We start from the raw sequence: 18,776 nt of genomic DNA on the forward strand, positions 1-18,776 counted from the left end.
TGGTGAACCTGTGGAATTCTCTACCACAGAAGGCAGTTGAGGCCAATTCATTAAATATATTCAAGAAGGAGTTAGATGTATTTCTTAAGGCTAAAGGGATCAAGGGATATGGGGAGAAGGCAGGGACAGGGTACTGAATTTGGATGATCAGCCATGATCTCATTGAATGGCGGAGCAGGCTCGAGGGGCCGAATGGCCTACTCCTGCTCCTATCTTCTATGTTTCTATGTAACTGTGATAATTGGATCCTATAGCAACGTAGCTGGAGAATATGTAGAGCCATAGTCACTATTCACGGGATAGATTTGCAAAAATAAATATTTGGCACATATATCCTTTAACTGGGACGTGATTGATTAAGGCTTTCATAGAGAATGGACAAGTTTATTTTGGATGATAAATTTTATGCAATGCTATATACTGCAAATGCAAGTTCAGTCTTGCTTTATATAGCCTCTTAATAAATGGACTGGATTGTGGATCCCTGTTAACGCACCATATTAAATGTAATTTTTTTTTCGTTTTGAGAACTCCAACATAGCTACTGCTGGATACCCAAAGATTGAACTCTGCATGAATTTAATAGCAAATGGTGGAAAATCTAAGTGATTTTTTTTCTCCAGTAACATGTACTATTTTTAATTGGTTGGAAACCAAGTAGATGTTTTGTACAGATGTGGAAACGTCAACTGCACAAGATGACTCTTTTTTGTGGCACCATCTGCACTCAACACAGCCGTTCTTCATCAGTCACACTGTGCACTGACAATTCATATTTAGACCGTCGTCAGATTTTCGTTGAAGTAAGGTGCTTTGGACAGTAGGAAGCTGTTGCAAGGAGCAACTTACCCAGTGACTTTTATATTTTCTGTCTTAGGAACTTGTAAAAGTTTGCTGAAGATGTGATGATTCTGCCGTTCTGCCTTTAAAGCTAAATGTAACTACTTTATAACATTTAATTAGCTCACTCCCTGCAGATCTCTCGCGCTGTGTAGCAGCTCATTATTCAGTTACGGCTTGTGTGTTTGGTGAATTTGGGGTAGTTTGTTTTCCCTTTTCAGATTTTGAATGTTGTACTGTTTAGGTGTTCAATCAGCTGCAGAGTGTGTTGGGGTGTGGTAGTCCTTGTTGCTGTATTTATCTGGGACGGGCAGAAATGGTATCTAAACTTGGATCCATGATCCATTTGGAATCCATCCCCGTAGATCTGAATTGCTCATTTGGGCTAAATGTGGGTTAAACTTTGGATCTGTGCTCTTCACTTATGTGCACTGACGTGATGCTGCCACCTTGGATCTCAATCCCAGCTCTCCATTTACACATTAATGTTTGTTGATGTGCACAGCTGAAGCCAGAATCCAGAGTTAAACATCTCCTGCCCCTCATGGGCACCTGCTTTCTGTTTACAGCATCAAAGTGGAGATCAGCAATTTGTCAGCATGGGGCATTCATTCTGCATTCCCGCTGCCATGGCATCACAGGACAGCCTTTTCTGGGTCTGCACCCATGTGCAGGAGATTGCCGAGGTGCAGACAAAATTGGAAAATCAGGCAGTTTCCTCTCCATCACGTTTGCTTTCCTATACATTCTTCAGTATCTCTTCAGATTTGTTCCCCGCAATTCTAGATGGTTTTTTCTTTTAGTAGGTTTGGATTTTCATTCACAGTCTTATTTGAATCTTTAGATTACCCAGTGCACTGTTGGCCAGCTGATGCAGTAGCGTTGTGTGTGATTAATGGCTTTGGTGAAGCTCAATAGCTTTACATAGATTCACATAGAATGTACAGCACAGAAACAATCCATTCGGCCCAATTAGTCCATGCCGGTGTTTATGCTTCACTCGATCCTCCTCCTAACTCTATCAGCATAACTCTCTATTCCATTCTCCCCCATGCGTATCTAACTTCCCCTTAAATGCATCTATACTATTTGCCGCAAGTACTCAGTGTGTTAGCGAGTTCCATATTCTCGCCACTGGGTTAAGAAGTTTCTTCTGAATTCCCTATTTGTTTTCTTGGTGACTATCTTCTATTGATGGCCTCTAGTTTTGCTCTTCCCCACAAGTGGAAGCACTCTGTGTCTACTCTATCAAAACCTTTTTTAATTTTAAAGACCTCTATTAGGTCACCCTTCAGTCTTCCCTTTTCAAGAGAGAAGAGACCCAGCCTGTTCATCCTTTCCTGATGGGTATAACCTCGCAGTTCTGGTATCATCCCTATGAATCCTTTTTGCACCCTCTCCAGTGCCTCTATAGCCTTTTTGTAATATGGGGACCTGAACTCTACACAATATATGGACCATGTACAGCAGGCACCTCAAAGCACTGGAGCGGTACCACCAACGTTGCCTCTGCAAGATCCTGCAAATCCATTGGCAGGATAGGCGCACCAACGTCTGTGTTCTTGCTCAGGCCAGCATCGAAGCTTTGACCACGCTCAATCAGCTCCGATGGATGGGTCACACTGTCGGCATGCCCAATACGAGACTCCCAAAACAAGCGCTCTACTCGGAACTCCGACACGGCAAGAGAGCCCCAGGTGGGCAGAGGAAACGCTTCAAGGACACCCTCAAAGCCTCCTTGAAAAAGTGCAACATCCCCACCAACACCTGGGAATCCTTGGCCCAAGACCGCACAAAATGGAGGAGAAGCATCCGGGAATGCGCCGAACACCTTGAGTCTCTTCGCCAGGAGCAAGCAGAAGCCAAGTGCAGGCAATGCAAGGAGCACGTCAACCCAAGCACCGTCTGCCTAACCTGTGACAGAGACTGTAGGTCCCACATTGGACTCATCAGTCACCTGTGAACTCATTTTTAATATGGAAGCAAGTCACCCTTGGTTCCGAGGGACTGCCTAAGAAGAACACAATACTCCAATTGTGGTCCAACCAAGGTTCGATACAAGTTTAGCCTAACTTCTCTATTTTTCTTTAGAAATAAGCCCTAATACTTGGTTTGATTTTTTTATATTGCCCTTATTTACCTGCGTCACTACTTAGTGATTTGTGTATTTGTACTCGCAGATCCCTTTGCTACTCTACCCCATTTAGATTCTTACTTTACAAGTAATATATAACCTCTTTATTTTTCTTAACAAAATGTAATACCTCACACTTATCTGTGTTGAAATTCATTTGCCAATTATGTGCCCATTCTGCAAGTTTATTTGTGTCGTTCTGTAATTTGTTTCAGTCCTCCTCAGTATTGATTTTTCCCTGCAAACCCCCCCCCCCCCCGCCATTTAGACATTGTGTTTTTGATTCCAAAGTCTAAATCGTTAATACGAATCTTTAAACCTGATTTAATGCTGCATTGTTCTATAAATTGCTCTGATGCTGCTTGAAAGTTGGGAGTTAAAGTAATGTATTGACCATTAGCTCTGTGGGAGCCTTTTCCAAGTGCACTGATCGCGAATAGTATTTTAGTTGTGAAGTCGCATTACGTTAATATCTACATGACTCCACGCAAAAACACACGCACTCTGTCTGGATCAGAGATGGTCTGTGATGGTTCAGTCACTGAGCCAGAAACATGTCAGGGAATCAACAAAGTGGAATTTTAAGCCCCCAGGACGGAGGTTGGGTTACATTCTTTAAGTGGGAAACCCGACCCGAACGTGCCTATTTCCGGTTTAACTGGGGTGGGTTGGGGTTAGGCGAGCGACCTGCTTTCGAGAGGTGGGTCAGTCATTTATATTTAAAGGAGGCTGCATGCCTCCGATTTTAGCAGCTGCGATCCGATCTCTTTCTCCCGCCCCCGTGATCCCTCCCTCCCTCTCCGGTCCCCAGCTGCGGCCTTAAACACCAGGCTTTCACACCCGTCAGCCAGCCTGTCAATCTGGCTGGCTGCCCTTGTGGGAAACCATTTTTAATTAAAAAAATTAAAAAAAATTCAAATGTGCTTCTGCCATTTTAATTCATCAGAACCTCCGCTTTTCCTGTATTTCCGGGTTACCCGGCCGCCGTAAGTTGCTCCTGCTCCCTCCCCGTAAATATTGGGTCTACTATCTGTCGTTACAAATTTGTAAAAAAAAAGAGGGCAACCTCTATCTTTGACTGTAAACAAATTTCTCGGCAGCAGTGTGAAGAGTTTTAATTAACTGTCAAATGGAAGAGAGAGATTTATGGAGCACTAAAGCGTAAAGCTGTTGCGGAGTTGTATCACGACAATACTTGTGGTTTCCATGACTTTCAAGGTGATCCTTTTGATGTACAATGGCTGTCGTCTGTCCACATTTCCCTTCATTCTGTCTCCAAATGTCAATTTCATCCTCTGGCTCTCTGCTAACTAATGGGACCCGCTGATTTGTAAGATCCTCTCTTTCCGTGACTTCGACCACGAACAATAAACTGTGCTGGTTTTCCGAATTGATTTTATGGTTCACCCGTCACCAACTCATTTGCATAATCAAAAACGTTAAAATCTTCTATGGACCAGTGCAATCCTCGACGTATTTAGGAGTGGTAACCTGGTGCGGTTTTAATAATACGGCTGAAAATGGGTTTAACCACAAAAAAAATAAGCCTTTGTAATCAGTGTCTAGTCCACCACCTGTGAGTAACCTGATTTTAAATAACTGAAAATGATTTTTACTATTTGAGAGCTATTAAAAGGTGCCTATTGGTGCCCTTGTGCCAAAAAGCAGCTTGATTTTAAGAGCTTCTTCGAAGGCCCACAAACGGGCGAAATTAGCAGAAGCGCGCCAGGCTGCTTAATTTGGTCTGGGGGCGTGGGCGGGGCCAGCTTCCAGCGCAATGGTTTTTAAACCGGCGCAAAAGATCACAAACTCCATTTGTGTCTGAAATTCCTCGGTCTTTTGCGCCGGTTTGAAGGATTCTTTGGGCGAAACATAGAAACATAGAAGATAGGAGCAGGAGTAGGCCCTTCGAGCCTGCTCCGCCATTCAACGAGATCATGGCTGATCATCCAAACCCTAGCACCCGGTCCCTACACCGACAGCCATCCCACACGAGCCGTAACCCCACGTATTTAATCCCCCCTAACACTAAGGGCCAATTTTTATCATGGCCAATCAACCTAACCCGCACATCTTTGGACTGTGGGAGGAAACCTGAGCACCCGGAGGAAACCCACGCAAACACGGGGAGAATGTGCAAACTCCACACACAGTCACCCGAGGCCGGATTTGAACCCGGGTCCCTGGCGCTGTGAGGCAACAGTGCTAACCACTATGCCACCGTGCTGCCCTGGAGCAACGCAACCTGGAGGAAACTCTACCCGAAAGTGCTTAAACCTGCATTCCCCTCCTGCTAGCCCAGCCGTGCTGAGGAACTGTAATGTATTCATGCAAACATCATGCCTCCACAGTATACCGTGGCTTCGTAAAATATACCTGTGATTGGAGACTCTTGTGCGTAGATTTTTTTTTGATATTTGCACCTGTGAACCGAGCATCCAGGAGCAGTATTTGGCGCAAAGAAACATACGACATGGCTGCTTTTTGGACTGTGCAATGCAGACACCCGAGGATACTCTGGCTGTGGGGATGGTTTCCCGCTCACTCCTCGTTTTGGTTATTGTGGGCGGTGCTGATGCGCCCTGGGCCTTGACTGAGCCGGTGGGGCTGAAAAGCTAACTTCTTCTCCGAATGGTAGCTCAGCTAATTTGAATATGTTGACGCCGCTTTCGATGCTGGGAGAGCGCAGAGGTGGTAGATTGGTGTTGGCGCCTGTTGCCCGTTTGCTGGTTGGCCCCTTGGGGTATAACAGCGGCTTCCACAAGTAATGTCTGATGCGTTGAGGTTATGGGGCAGAAGGTCCTTCAATGAAAAGTGGCCCTCAATGTAGGAGAAGACCATCTAGTAATGCAGACAATCCATTTTGTTGAAGGCCACCCCTGAAGTAGTGCTGGTTGGCATTCCAGGTGGATTATAAGTCTTGCCACAATTTAGAGATTGGAAATTTATGGGGTGTCGTTTGCTGAAACTACCTCTCCCTCCCCCCCCCCCCCCCCCCCCCCCCAGGCCCCTTTACAGTCGGGATTTCTTTGGGCCCTGTTCTCACTTCTACTCTGTTCCTTCTTTTCACCAACTCCTCCATTTGTCCAACCCTATCTTCTATTATTATATAATTGATTCTGCTCACCTCCTTTCCGATTGTTTGTCCTTGATGCTGGCAGCCTCTCTCAGGTTTGTTTATATAGATTTACTTTCTTGCAGCAGTTGTTTTTATTTTAAATTGAGAAGATGGGCAAAGACCCGCCGTGTAGAACGCCGGAGGAGAGTACAAGGAGAAAGTAATGGTCAATAGCGACCATTTAAAAAGCTGGCGGTGTTGGGAGGAAGCGAGTACTGAGGGGAAAGGTTAGAAGCTTCACGCTTGAGGTGCTGGGACAGACAGAGTCAGAGGAGCAGACTATGCGATCGGCAGTGTTTTGGAGACCACGGGTATAATAGGTATATCCACTTTTTATAAAAAATAAAAATAAAAAAAAAATTTGGAATTAAAGGTGTAGAGTATGCACATCTTTTACGAATAAGGATTCAGCAGTGTTTTATGCTTCTCTTCCACTTGTCTTCATGTGTATGCACAGCATGTTTAATGTTCATTTGCACCTGATCCCCCATTTTTATATGCCGTGTACATTTCCCAGGACCAGTGCTCATTCATAAATAACCCATATTTTCAGGGCATAGTTTCCCCCTTGACTTCAATGGAAAAGAAAATCGGGCGGAGTGTAAAACGGGCAGCTGATTCACTATTGCCTGTTTTGCACTGCTGCCAAAAACTAATTCAAACCTGATTGTGATGAGGCTCCCACCCTAATATAACTGCTGCCCTTAGCTTTGTCATAAGCCAATGCCATTGGAGCTGTGCTGCTAATGATGCTTCAGTTGGCATACTTTACTGAAAGCTGATTTCCCTGTTATGTTTGCTGACTCTCGAGCTGTGCTTTTTCTCCGCTATTAATACCTGGCCTGGTTAATAAACATGCTGCAGAATTTCTCCGCAGCGATTCTCATCTGGTGTTGCCAATGGGCTCGTCGGCGTGCTTGCATTTCTGATGGAGAGTGACATTTTAGTAATGCAGAATCCCATTAATTGGTAAACTTGCTATGCTGAATGCATTCTGATATGTATGCACTACCCCACAATAAGGCAAAAATAGCTTCTGAATCCATTTTCATGTTCTCATGTGGCAGTCATTTTCATTGTGAATTCAACCGTCGACGATGACGTGAAAGGACATCATATCCGCATTCCATTTTGAGCATGGGACTCTGGGAGCTCAAGATTTCTGAGTTTACTCTTGCATCTCATGGCAGACAATGAAACATTAGCTGTATTACTTTCCATAATGGACTTCGTGCTCGTCAAGTTGAGGAATGTCACTGCTGGGGAATATTTTCTTTATTTCAGCCATCAAGCACTTCCAGGTCAGATCTAGCACAGGTTAGCTTCCAAATGAAGCTTTCACTGTTCTGCTCTAACCTGCCCTTTTTATAAAAAAAAAAAAAAAAAACTCCCTTGATTCTGCCAATGTGACATTTTGTTTTCTAGCACCAGTCATAGAATCATGCAGCACAGAAGGAGGCCATTCGGCCCATCGTGCCTGAGCCAGCTCTTTGAAGGAGCTCTCCAATTAGTCCCACAGCCCTGCAAATCTTTCCTTTTGCAAGTATATATCTGATTCCCTTTTGAAAATTACTATACACTCTGCTTCCACCAACCTTTTCAGGCAGTAGATTCCAGATCATCATCGATTTGCTGCGTAAAAAGTATTCTTCATCTTCCATCTAGTTCTTCCAATTATCTGTATCCTTGGTATTCTCAGGTTACTGACCCTTCTGCCAGTGGAAACAGTTTCTCCTTATTTACTCTTATCAAAACCTCATAATATTGAACACCCATATTAAATATCCCCATAACATTCTCTGCTCTAAGGAGAACAGTCCCAACTTCTCTAGTCTCTCCACAAAACCGATGTCCTTCATCTCTGGTATCCTTCAGGTAAATCTCCTGCACCCTCTCCAAGGCCTTGACATCTGTCCTAAAGTGTGGTGGCCAGAATTGGACACAATACTCCACCTGAGGTCTAACCAGTGATTTATCAAGGTTTAGCATGACGTCCTGAGCAGTCATGCTTGTGGCCTGTGAGTGGGGCTGCTCATTTAGTGGTACTTGATGCTGCACTCTGAGCATGAGAGTCCTGGTAACATTGGGCCGGATTTTTCGACCCCCACGGGTGCGTACGAGGTGTGTCCGCACCTGTAGGGGCCTCGCAAATGCCGGATTAAGGCATGCGAAGCGCGAGCGCTGAAAACCAGCACTTGCGATCTGTCAAGAATCCTCTTGACAAATCATCCGCCTGCCCGGGAAAAGGACCTCTGCGGGTGGACAGTTGCGCTTTTTGCACAACTCCCGCCCGCTGAAAGGCCATAGAATTCTTAGGCCTGGTAAAAGCGTATGGCCTGCTTTTACCAGCTTGAGTGTTGAAAAATAGAATAATTAAATTTGATAACTCATATTTATAAATTTAAAATACTCCTCAAAAAAAGTACAGGAAACTTTGGTTTATCCGGAGGTTGTATGTCCGGAGTACTCGATCTAACGGCAAAAATCAGGAGCGCTTTTTTTAGTTCTCGTTTTTTTAACCCCAGTCAGGCACTGCAAGGTCTGTAGCTATAGCAACAGCTTCAGCTAGAGACACTTGCAGCTGCAGCTGACTCTTTAGAAGCTGTTGCTAAGCAACAGTGTTTGTTGTCAGATACGGAGATGAAAGCCTCCGTATGCTTCAACATTAACTTTGTATGTCCGGCAGTTTTGATAGATCGGCAACACGCCAGTCCCGTCGGTGCCGGATATCACAAAGTTTCCTGTAAGTTTATTTTTAGCCCTGAAGGATACCAGAGATGAAGGACATCGGTTTTGTGGAGAGACTAGAGAAGTTGGGACTGTTCTCCTTAGAGCAGAGAATGTTATTCTCCGAAAATGTATTTAATGTTTTAGTGTGGTTTTTAAATGTGATCCCCCCATTCATACTTTTGACAGTTTTGTGCGTAGAGACCTGTCAAAAGTATGAAGGGGGATTCCTTTCTTTGGTTCCCCATGGCCCACGTGATCCCAGGGGAGCTTGTGAACCGCATTTCCAAAAGGAGAGGCCCAGGATCGGAAGCATCGGGATCTACGAAACCAGCAGGTAGGTTTGTAGTTCCGCCCCCCCCCCCCCGCCCAGATCGGAGGCATCTGCCCGCTGGAAGCCTCCGATCGGAAATTCAGGGCCGTTATTTTTGACTTGTAACCCGCTGTGTTTAACTCTGTCCCTTTTAGTTTGTGATGATCCTTTCATGTTGGATCTGTAGGCTTGATGAGGATCTGGATTTTTGTGCACTGACTATTTGGAGACTGGATTGTTAAGAAAATCCCTGTGCCGATTTTGTGGTGCAAAGGAGATCCGATGAAAGCAGCGTGTGGATTTGATGCAGCAGGAGAATTGTAGCTTTTAAAGGAAGTGAGCGTTGGTGTTGACCACTGGGGAATATAATTATCAACAAGACTAATGTGGGTCTGATCTGCATTTTATGACCGAGTTCCCAGAAACCATAAATACTTTTCCTTTTGTGGCTTTCATTTATCCCCTCAATGAATTCCAGGATTGCGCCAAAGCTTAAAAAGTTCGGCTTAGCAAATAGGCTGGGGCAAATTGCTTTGCAGCTTTTGAGCTGCAAAATAAAGTCACTAACTAATTGCAAATAACATTGGTGTTTATCCCTTCAAAATCTTTCAACAAGCCAGAACCCACGGCTAGTTGCAGCATGTTATTTGAGACAACAGCAAAGACAAGATAAGTGTGGACAATACTTTATACAGTAATTGTTTGGCAAATCTGATTAGTCAAAGGTAGTGACACTTGCATGTTGTATGAGCTCTGAGCTATCTAGAACAATAATTCACAGAGAAGGAGCTTTACATAATCAGCTAAAAAGAAAGACTTGCATTTTTATAGCGCCTTTCACGGCCACCGAACGTCTCACAGCGTTTTCCAGCCAATGAAGTACTTTTGAAGTGGAGTCACTGTTGTAATGTAGGAAACGCGGCAGCCAATTTGCGCACAGCAATATCTCACGAACAGCAATGTGATAATGACCAGATAACCTGTTTTTGATATGTTGATTGATGGATAAATATTGGCCAGGACACCGGGGATAACTCCCCTGCTCCTCTTCGAAATAGTGCCATGGGATTTTTTGTGTCCACCTGAGAGCAGGCGGGGCCTCGGTTTAAGGTCTCATCCGAAAAAAGACTGCACCTCCGACAGTACAGCACTCCCTTAGCACTGCACTGGAGTGTCCGCCTAGGTTTATGGGCTAATCCTGTTCGAATACAATTGGTATTTGTATAGAAATAACTGAAAAGGTCTTGAAACATTTTGAAATAACAACAGGAAATGCTGGAAAAACTCGGCAGGCCAGGCAGCATCGGTGGAGAGAGAAACAGAGTTAACATTTCAGGTCGATGACCTTCCGTCAGAACTGGAAAAAATGCAGGAAATGGAAAGCAAGATTGGGGGCTGGGAAAAGGGGGAGGGGATGAAAGAACAAAAGGGAAGGTCAGTGATAGGATAGAAAGCAGGAGAGATTAAGAGACGTTGAGAGACATTGAGATATTCAAGGCAAGGGGAGGTGGAAATGGGACAGGTTAAGGAACAAAGGATGGCTCTAGATGAGGTGTGAATTGCGCTGGTAGAATGAAGGACAGCTGAAGGGAGGGAAGAAAAAACAAAGTGTGGATAAAAAAAGAAAATATGTGATAGGGGTCGAGGTTATGATCTGAAATTGTTGATCTCTACGTTGAGTCCAGAGGGCTGTAAAGTGCCTAATCGAAAGATGAGGTGCTGTTCCTTGAGCTTACGCTGAGCTTCTGTGGAACAGTGCAAGAGGCCGAGGACGGTGAGGTCTGAGTGGGAATGGGGCGATGAATTAAAATGACAGGCCACCGGGAGCTCGGGGTCCCCCTTACGGACTGAACGGAGGTGTTCCGCAAAGCAGTCACCCAATCTGCATTTGGTCTCCCCAATGTAGAGACCACATCGTGAGCAGCGAATACAGTATACTAAATTGCAAGAAGTACAAGTAAATCGCTGTTTCACCTGGAAGGGGTGTTTGGGACCCTGGACAGTGGGAAGGAGGGAGGTATAAGAGCATGTGTTGCATCTCCTGCGCTTGCACGGGAAGGTGCCGGGCGAAGGGGAAGGGGTGCTGGGGGGTGGTAGAGGAGTGGACTAGGGTGTCGCGGAGGGAGCGGTCCCTATGGAATGCTGAAAGGGGAAGTGAGGGAAAGGATGCGTTTGGTGGTGGGATCACGCTGGAGATGGCGGAGGATGACCCGTTGAATGTGGAGGCTGGTGGGGTGAAAGGTGAGGACAAGGGGAACTCTATCGTGGTTCCGGGAGGCGGGGGTGAAGGCGGAAGTACGGGAGATAGAATGGACACAGTCGAGGGCCGTGTCAACCACAGTAGAGGGGAATCCTCGGTTGAGGAAAAAGGAAGACATGTTGGAAGCACTGGTATGGAAGGTGGCATTGTTGGAGCAGATGCGGCGGAGACGGAGAAACTGGGAAAATGGAATAGAGTCCTTACAGAAGGCGGGGTGGGAGGTAGTGCAGTCCAGGTAGCTGTGGGAGTCAGTGGGCTTGAAGTGAATATTGGTCAATAACCTAGCCCCAGAGATGGAGACGGAGAAGTCGAGGAAGGGAAAGGAAGAGTCTGAGATGGACCATGTGAAGGTGAGGGAAGGGTGGAAATTGGAAGCAAAGTGAATGAAATTTTCTAGTTCAGGGCGAGAGCAGGAGACGGCACCGATACAGTCATCAATGTACTGGAAAAAGAGGTGAGGGAGGGGATCCGAGTAGGACTGGAACAGAGTGTTCCACATATCCCACAAAAAGGCAGGCATAGCTAAGACCCATGCGGGTACCCATAGCAACACCGTTGATTTGGAGGAAATGAGTGGAGTCAAAGGAGAAGTTGTTAAATGCAAGAACAATTTCAGCCAGGCGGAGGAGGGTGGTGGTGGATGGGGACTGGTTGGGCCTCTGTTCAAGGAAGAAGCGGAGTGCCCTCGGGCCACCCTGGTGGGGGATGGAGGTGCAGAGGGATTGTACGTCCATAGTGAAAAGGAGGCGGTTGGGGCCAGGAAGCTGGAAACTGTTAAAATGGCAGAGGGCGTCGGAAGAGTCGCGGATGTAGGTGGGAAGAGACTGGACAAGGAGAAAAAAATAGTCGAGATAGGAAGAGATAAGTTCCGTGGGGCAAGAACAGGCTGAAACGATGGGTCTACCAGGGCAGACCTATTTGTGGATCTTGGGAAGGAGGTAGAAGCAGGCTGTGCGGGGTTGGGGAACTATGAGGTTGGCGACCGTGGGGGCAAGATCTCCAGAGGAGATGAGGTCAGTGACAGTCTTGGAAACGGTGGCTTGATGTTCGTTAGTGGGGTCATGGTCCAGGCGGAGGTAGGAGGTGGTGTCGCAGAGTTGGCGTTCAGCTTCCGCTAGGTAGAGGTCGATTCGCCAAACAACAACAGCACCATCCTTGTCAGCGGGTTTAATGACAATGTCGGGAGAATGGAGTGCTGCAAGTTCAGAGGGAGGTAGGTTGGAGTGAGTGAGGAGAGCAGAGAAATGGAGACGGCCGATGTCATGGCAGCAGTTTGCAATGAAAAGATCTAAGGGTAAGAGGCCGGAGGGAGTCCTGGTAGAACGAGAATTCTGAAAGCGGGAGAAAGGGTCAGCCGTGCGGGGGGAAGACTCCTGGCCAAAGAAGTGGGCACGGAGGCGAATGTGGCGGAAAAAGAGCTCCGCATCGTGCCGAGCTTGAAATTCATTGAGGTGGGGGCATAAGGGGACGAAGCTCAGGCCTTTGCTGAGGACTGATCGTTCGGGGTCAGAGAGGGGAAGGTCAGAAGGGATAGTGAAAATGCGGCAGGGGGTGAAATTGGGAGGGGGGTGGTCAGAGGAAAGTGAAGGGGAAGAAGGTGAAACATTTTGAAGTGTAGTTGTGATTAGATTGACTTAATTGTACTGATTACACACAGAATAACCCCATTTTCTGGCTTTTCCATGTATACATTGAAGTGAACCTTTTTTGAGCCAAGAGTAGAGTAGTTGGATTCATTCTTCAGTTTATTGATGTTGAATGGAAATGTGAAAGTCCACACACTTAAAAGAATGCTAAATGCAACTGTAAGTTAGCATGATTTGAATATGCTGGAGCTTTGCTCTGAAGCATTGCTTAGAAAGCTCCCTGATTTCCTGTAAATAATGGGTTTCTTGTAAACCTGCAGCAAACGTTTGTTACTTTTATGCTGAGATATTCTTTTCCTCCAAGACGATCACAAAAAAAGAGGCGTTTTTTTCTTTTTGAAAACACAACGCTAGTTGTCATCTGTTACACTTAATATAGTGACAGTTAAAAAGCGATCTTCTACATGCCTAGATAGGGCGAGACTGGAGTCTATCCAGGCAGTGTATCATTAATAGCAGAATTTCTGATTGCGGCAATCTTATCCAAAAGCCAGCCACACTATTTTTCTGTATCAATCAGCAAAATTTAATTCTGATGACAGTTTACCAATTGCACTCCGTTCTTCCAGCAATCTGTTGTCTGTCATGGCCTAATGTTACATTCCTAGCCAAACAACCCAGAATGTATTAATTTGCTTTTTGTGTATTGGGCAGAATAAAAATACCTTGGAGCACACTTCAGTGCATAATATTGTTGGGTTGAAGTAAAATTGGCTCAAACTTCTCTTTTATGACTACAGGAAACTTTGTGCTATCTGGCACCGACGGGACCGAGCTGCTGCCGTTCCCTCAAAACTGCCGGACACTCCAGAGTTAATATTGAAAGATACAGAGATTCTTATCTCCGTATCTCACAACAAACACTGTTGCTTAGCAACAACTTCTAAACCGTCGCAGCTGCAAGCGCCTGTAGCTAAAGCTGTTGCTATAGCTACAGACCTTGCAGTGCTTGACTGGGGGAAAAAAAAGTAAAGAAAACAAACGAAAAGAATAAAAAACGGCTCCTGATTTTTGCCAGTGGCTCCAGCTTGCCGGATGGTTCACCTCCGGATAACTCAAAGTTTCCTGTACCTTGTAACTACTTATGCATTTTTTTTTTAAATGTACAATTTCCGTGGGTGTCTATGAGCTGTTTTTCTTGTATAAAGGGATGAAAAATAAAACTTAAAGTAATTTTATCTCCTGAAACTTGGGGGAAACCAGTGTTTGATCATATTTTGAGTGGGTGCCAAGGAGGTAACCTGGTACCTGGGCTGAAAGGGGTAATTATGAGGGCAGGTTGCATAGACTGGGCTTGTATTCTCTTGAGTGTGGACGATTAAGGGGTGATCTAATTGAGGTGTTTAAGATAATTAAAGGAGTTGATAGGGTAGATAGAGAGAAACTATTTCCTCTGGTGGGGAGTCCAGAACAAGGGGGCAGAACCTTAAAATTAGAGCTCGGCCATTCAGGGGTGATGTCAGGAATCGCTTCTTTACAGAAAGAGTAGTGGAAATTTGGAACCTCTTTCCCCAAGGACTGAATGGCCTACTCCCTGTTGTTATGTTCCTAACCCCCGAAGTCTTCTCCCCTGCCCATGAGCTTTCATGCACCGCTCTCCCCATTTAGATGTGTGATCAGGTGCCGGTCTGGAAGCAGATTAATGAAGAACATTCGGCCTCAGTTTATTTTTGTTTCATGATTGAGACTTCTTTTGAAGAGAGAAAATGAATCTAGGGCTTCAGGTTCTGGGTTGGATATCTTTTTCCATTTCGTAACACAATACCATGTTATCATTCGCCCATTGCCTCACCCAGTCCAATTTGACTTGGCAAAAGGTGATGGAAGTATTGTCCATCCATAGCAGCCATCCCTGGTGCAGTCACTTTGTTCATATGTCTGTCCTCCTGAATAATAGGCCTAAATGAGCTTTCCATTATTGACTGATCTTGGCTTGCTTTTCAGATTTTGCATGGCGGCTCCTGCTAATCCGCCAGAAAGCAGTGGTTGGAAAGCTTCCAGGGGAACATGAAGTGTACAAGATAACCAAGATAGCGGTGATTCCACTCTCTGAAGCAGAGCCTCAGGATCTGGAGCTGGAGGTAAAGAAAAAATTCTCGAGCTTCTCCTCAACAGGACTTGTAATATTTGTTTCTTTCATATACAGTTCTTCTGCCTGGGGATATCATTAACAGCAAAATACTTCATTTTTTACATCTTAAATACATCCCCGGCTACCTTTTTTTTACAGAACATAGTTCCCGTCTAATTTTACATTTAGGAAACTGTTTCCAAAACCTGGTGGATGTGAACGGTAATATTTGTAAATAAAAAGCATGCACAATTTTGGGAACAGTTTCCTTAATGTAAAATTAGAGGGAACTATGTTTTGCAGTGTATTCAGACCTCTGTTTTCACAGGTCAAAGAATCCTTGTTTCAAACCTGGTTTTGCAGCAGTGGGTAGTTGTGACTGAATAGTGTATAAGAAGCTGCTTTAACATAAAGTTTCACTGAGTTCCGTCACAATAGTTATTTGTCTATGATTATTTGGGCCTTCTGGTTAAAGAGTTCTAAGTGAAGTGTAGTCTCAAGTGTTATTTCCGATGGTTGCAATTTTACAAAACCAAGGCACCATCAGAATAGACTTCATCAATATTGACCCTCTGTTGTGGCAGGGGCGCTATTCTCTGATATTGCGGCACATTGGTTGGTTGTGTAGGTGTATCCCTATATTTGGTCTGTTATGCTTCATCTGGGAAGTCTAGTGCTGACGATGGATGCCAACAGCAACATATACTGTTTCCTCCTACACTGTGTTGAGATTAACTTAACTTATTATCTCTGGTACTTTCAAATAATCAGGATCGACCTCGACCGCAACCAATGTGGTGGGTATGTTGTGTTTATTCAGCGTTTAAGGCGGATATAACACACTAGTTATACAACAAAAGCATACGACCGTGACAAGTTGTGGATACCAACCCCAATCGGACAGACGGCTGGCGTGCACGAACAGCCCTCCTTCTCGTCTCGCGTGTCTCTCTCCTTGAACTGCCCAAAAGTGTTAGACCAAAGTCAGCATAGATCTACTCTCGGGAGCTCTCCACTCCACTGTCTGTGCTGGAGGCTTTTCAGGTCTTTTTCTTATACTCTTTATGGGTGGACCTGGGGTAGAATATGGACAAAACCATTTAACCTATAGCGGTTCCCCTTAAAACAAGGTGTCCAATGCTATGTCAAGTTCTTTGTTTAAGCCATGGAAAAAAGACCAACCCTCTTGTTATCTTCTACCTTTTCAGGGGTCCTCACAACCATTACACATGGTTTCTGTACTTAACCAATCATGGCCTTGCAGCATGCTAAGGACTGTCTTTCCCCTTCTCTCCTACTCATTTTCCAGGAAAATAAAACTAAAGCAGTTCCAGTAAAACACAACTTGTACATTAACCCCTTGTTTCGAGCTCCAATATAATCATCTAAACACAGTATTATTTGCGTCACAATTTAATTTGCATAACCACATACATTTTAGATACCCCTAATTTCTAACGCTGTCCTATCTTGTGAATGGCGGTTAGAGTCTGTTACGTATTTTGTTTGAATGGATTTCATGAGTAGCACTGGGCGGTGAGCTTTTAGAATAGTTCATTAGAGGCACCCTTAGAAAATCTTCAATTTAGTGCCAGATCTTTGCAGAAAGTTTCAGGTTGCTGGATAAAGGCGTCATCTTAACTGTGTCTATAAATGGGGTCTTGCTACAAACTAATTTCTGATGATCAAGTAGTGGGAATTTTAAAAATTGAGTAGTATGACTAAAGGGAGAAATCCCCTCCACTTTTTGATATTTCCGTACTTTTAGCAAGCCGATGAGTGCCTGGAATGATGCATGTGCGGTGGAAGATGTGTGCAATGCACTGACATTTTGCTCTGTCTTGAGGGTATGCATGGGTCATTTTGCAGCAGTGAACTCGGCCTAAGGTAGATTGTGACTCCATTTGTAGAGCTGGAGAATTCAAACTAGGTGGTTTTGAAGCAGTGTCTGCTTATAATTCACTGCAAGAGTGGATGAAGGGACAACGTGGTGTGGGATGCTTCTGGATAATTCATAGTAGGATGAGAGTTTCTGCTCCAGCATTCAATATTCTCATGATTACAGCAAAGGGTGTGCCCAATAATCATCCTTTGGTTCCCCAGTTCCCATATGCATGTTGTAACGGTGCAAATGGAAAGACATTAGCCAGAAGATGAAAAAGTAAAGGTAATGGGGGTGTGATGGCTCTGATCTTTGAGATGACTGGACATTGCAGCTACTTAAACAAAGGGCTTTAATGCCAGAAGAAGAGAAGGAGGAAGCCCAAACAGAGGTTTGCATATGCTGCAGACTGAAGTGTTTTCTCCTGTAGTATCTTACTGAAACTATCATGTCAGAGCTGAGGAAGGGAATGAGTTCAGACAACTTTCATCTAGTTCCGCAATTTAACTGAACACCTAATTTAATATTTTTGCCTCCAAATGTAAGAGGTAATTTAGGATTGGAAAGTTTACTTGACCAAGCAGAGTAACAGAAGACGAGCACTGCTGTTGAAATGAAGTGCATTTGTTCCTGTCATTGGATGTGACTCTTTCATTTTCTTCGCACCATCTTCCCTCATTAAAGCTGTCATGCTATTACTTCTGGGCTGCAATGATGCAGGGTATTTGTAATGCTATGGTACTGTGAACAGAAAATCCCCTTCTGTTGAGCAGCACTAGTTCCTTGCCAGCAGTGAGATTTAAGCTCCTTTCTATAATTGATAGATTGACCTGAATATCTTTCCCAAGCATTAGCCAGAGTGATAGCTTGTGAAGGATTAAAATAATATTGACACATCAAGTTTTCTGTTCCTTTGTAAATGCACATTTTGATTTAGTCAACTACACCTTTAGTTTGCTTCTGCTTTTTGAGAGTTAGCTCAGCATTGTCTGATGCTTGAACTCGATCAATGTTTGAGACATACTGAAGAAAAAAGCAACTTTGTAAAGCCATTCGGTGCATATAGGCATAGTGAGGAATCAGCGCCAGTGATTAACTTATTGAGATGAAACTTCCATTTCCAGAAATATATGAAAGTTAAAAAGATGTCCTTCTGCCTGTGAGCTCAGGATATCTTTGTATCAAGATGTTGGTGAAAATGGATTTCAGATTTTCAATATTTTATCGGCACAAGTTTGATGTATGATCAATATATAAAGGCCAATTAGTTATTAATTTGTAAATGAATTTTAATATTTATATAATCACAATATGCACTCTTTTTTCCAACCAAATCTCTTTAACTGAGCTCGACCTAAAACTTGTTTATCTAAAGATAGTGGGCACATTTAGGTAGTGCTTCGCCCATTGAAACATGACGTGGTCTTCAGGAAATTGTTTCAATTAAGATGCCTTTCATCCTATGCATCTTGTAAGCTGTAATTTAAGCAAAGTGCAAAAATGCCAAAGAGTGATTAGTTCTTCTATTTCTCATCTACATGCTGCCCCTCGGCGGCAACATCCGAAAACACGTCAGGTTCTACATGTACGCTGACGATACTCCGCTCTACCTCACCATCACCCCTCTCAACCCCTCCACCACCTTTTGATTTGTGTCATTGCTTGTCCGACATCCAGTACTGGGTGAGCAGACTTTTCTTCCAACTAAATATTGGGAAGACCGAAGCCATAGTCTTCGGTCCCTGCCACGAACTCCGTGCCCTAGCCACCGACTCCATCGCTCTC

At 44.4% G+C, this 18,776-nt stretch overlaps 1 protein-coding gene across 3 annotated transcripts in view; it reads left to right on the forward strand.

The window, feature by feature from the left end:
• Window positions 1–18,776, forward strand: part of inpp5f (inositol polyphosphate-5-phosphatase F) — a 287,343-nt gene that overhangs the window by 154,394 nt on the left and 114,173 nt on the right. For all 3 annotated transcript variants that reach the window (XM_085994542.1, XM_085994541.1, XM_085994540.1), the window contains exon 3: window positions 14,983–15,119. In XM_085994542.1, the coding sequence (XP_085850668.1) occupies window positions 14,983–15,119 (137 nt within the window). The remainder of the gene's footprint in view (window positions 1–14,982; window positions 15,120–18,776) is intronic.

Source organism: Somniosus microcephalus, chromosome 8, assembly GCF_052327205.1.
Source record: "Somniosus microcephalus isolate GS21.2 chromosome 8, FLI_Smic_1.0, whole genome shotgun sequence".
Lineage (NCBI taxonomy): Eukaryota > Metazoa > Chordata > Chondrichthyes > Squaliformes > Somniosidae > Somniosus > Somniosus microcephalus.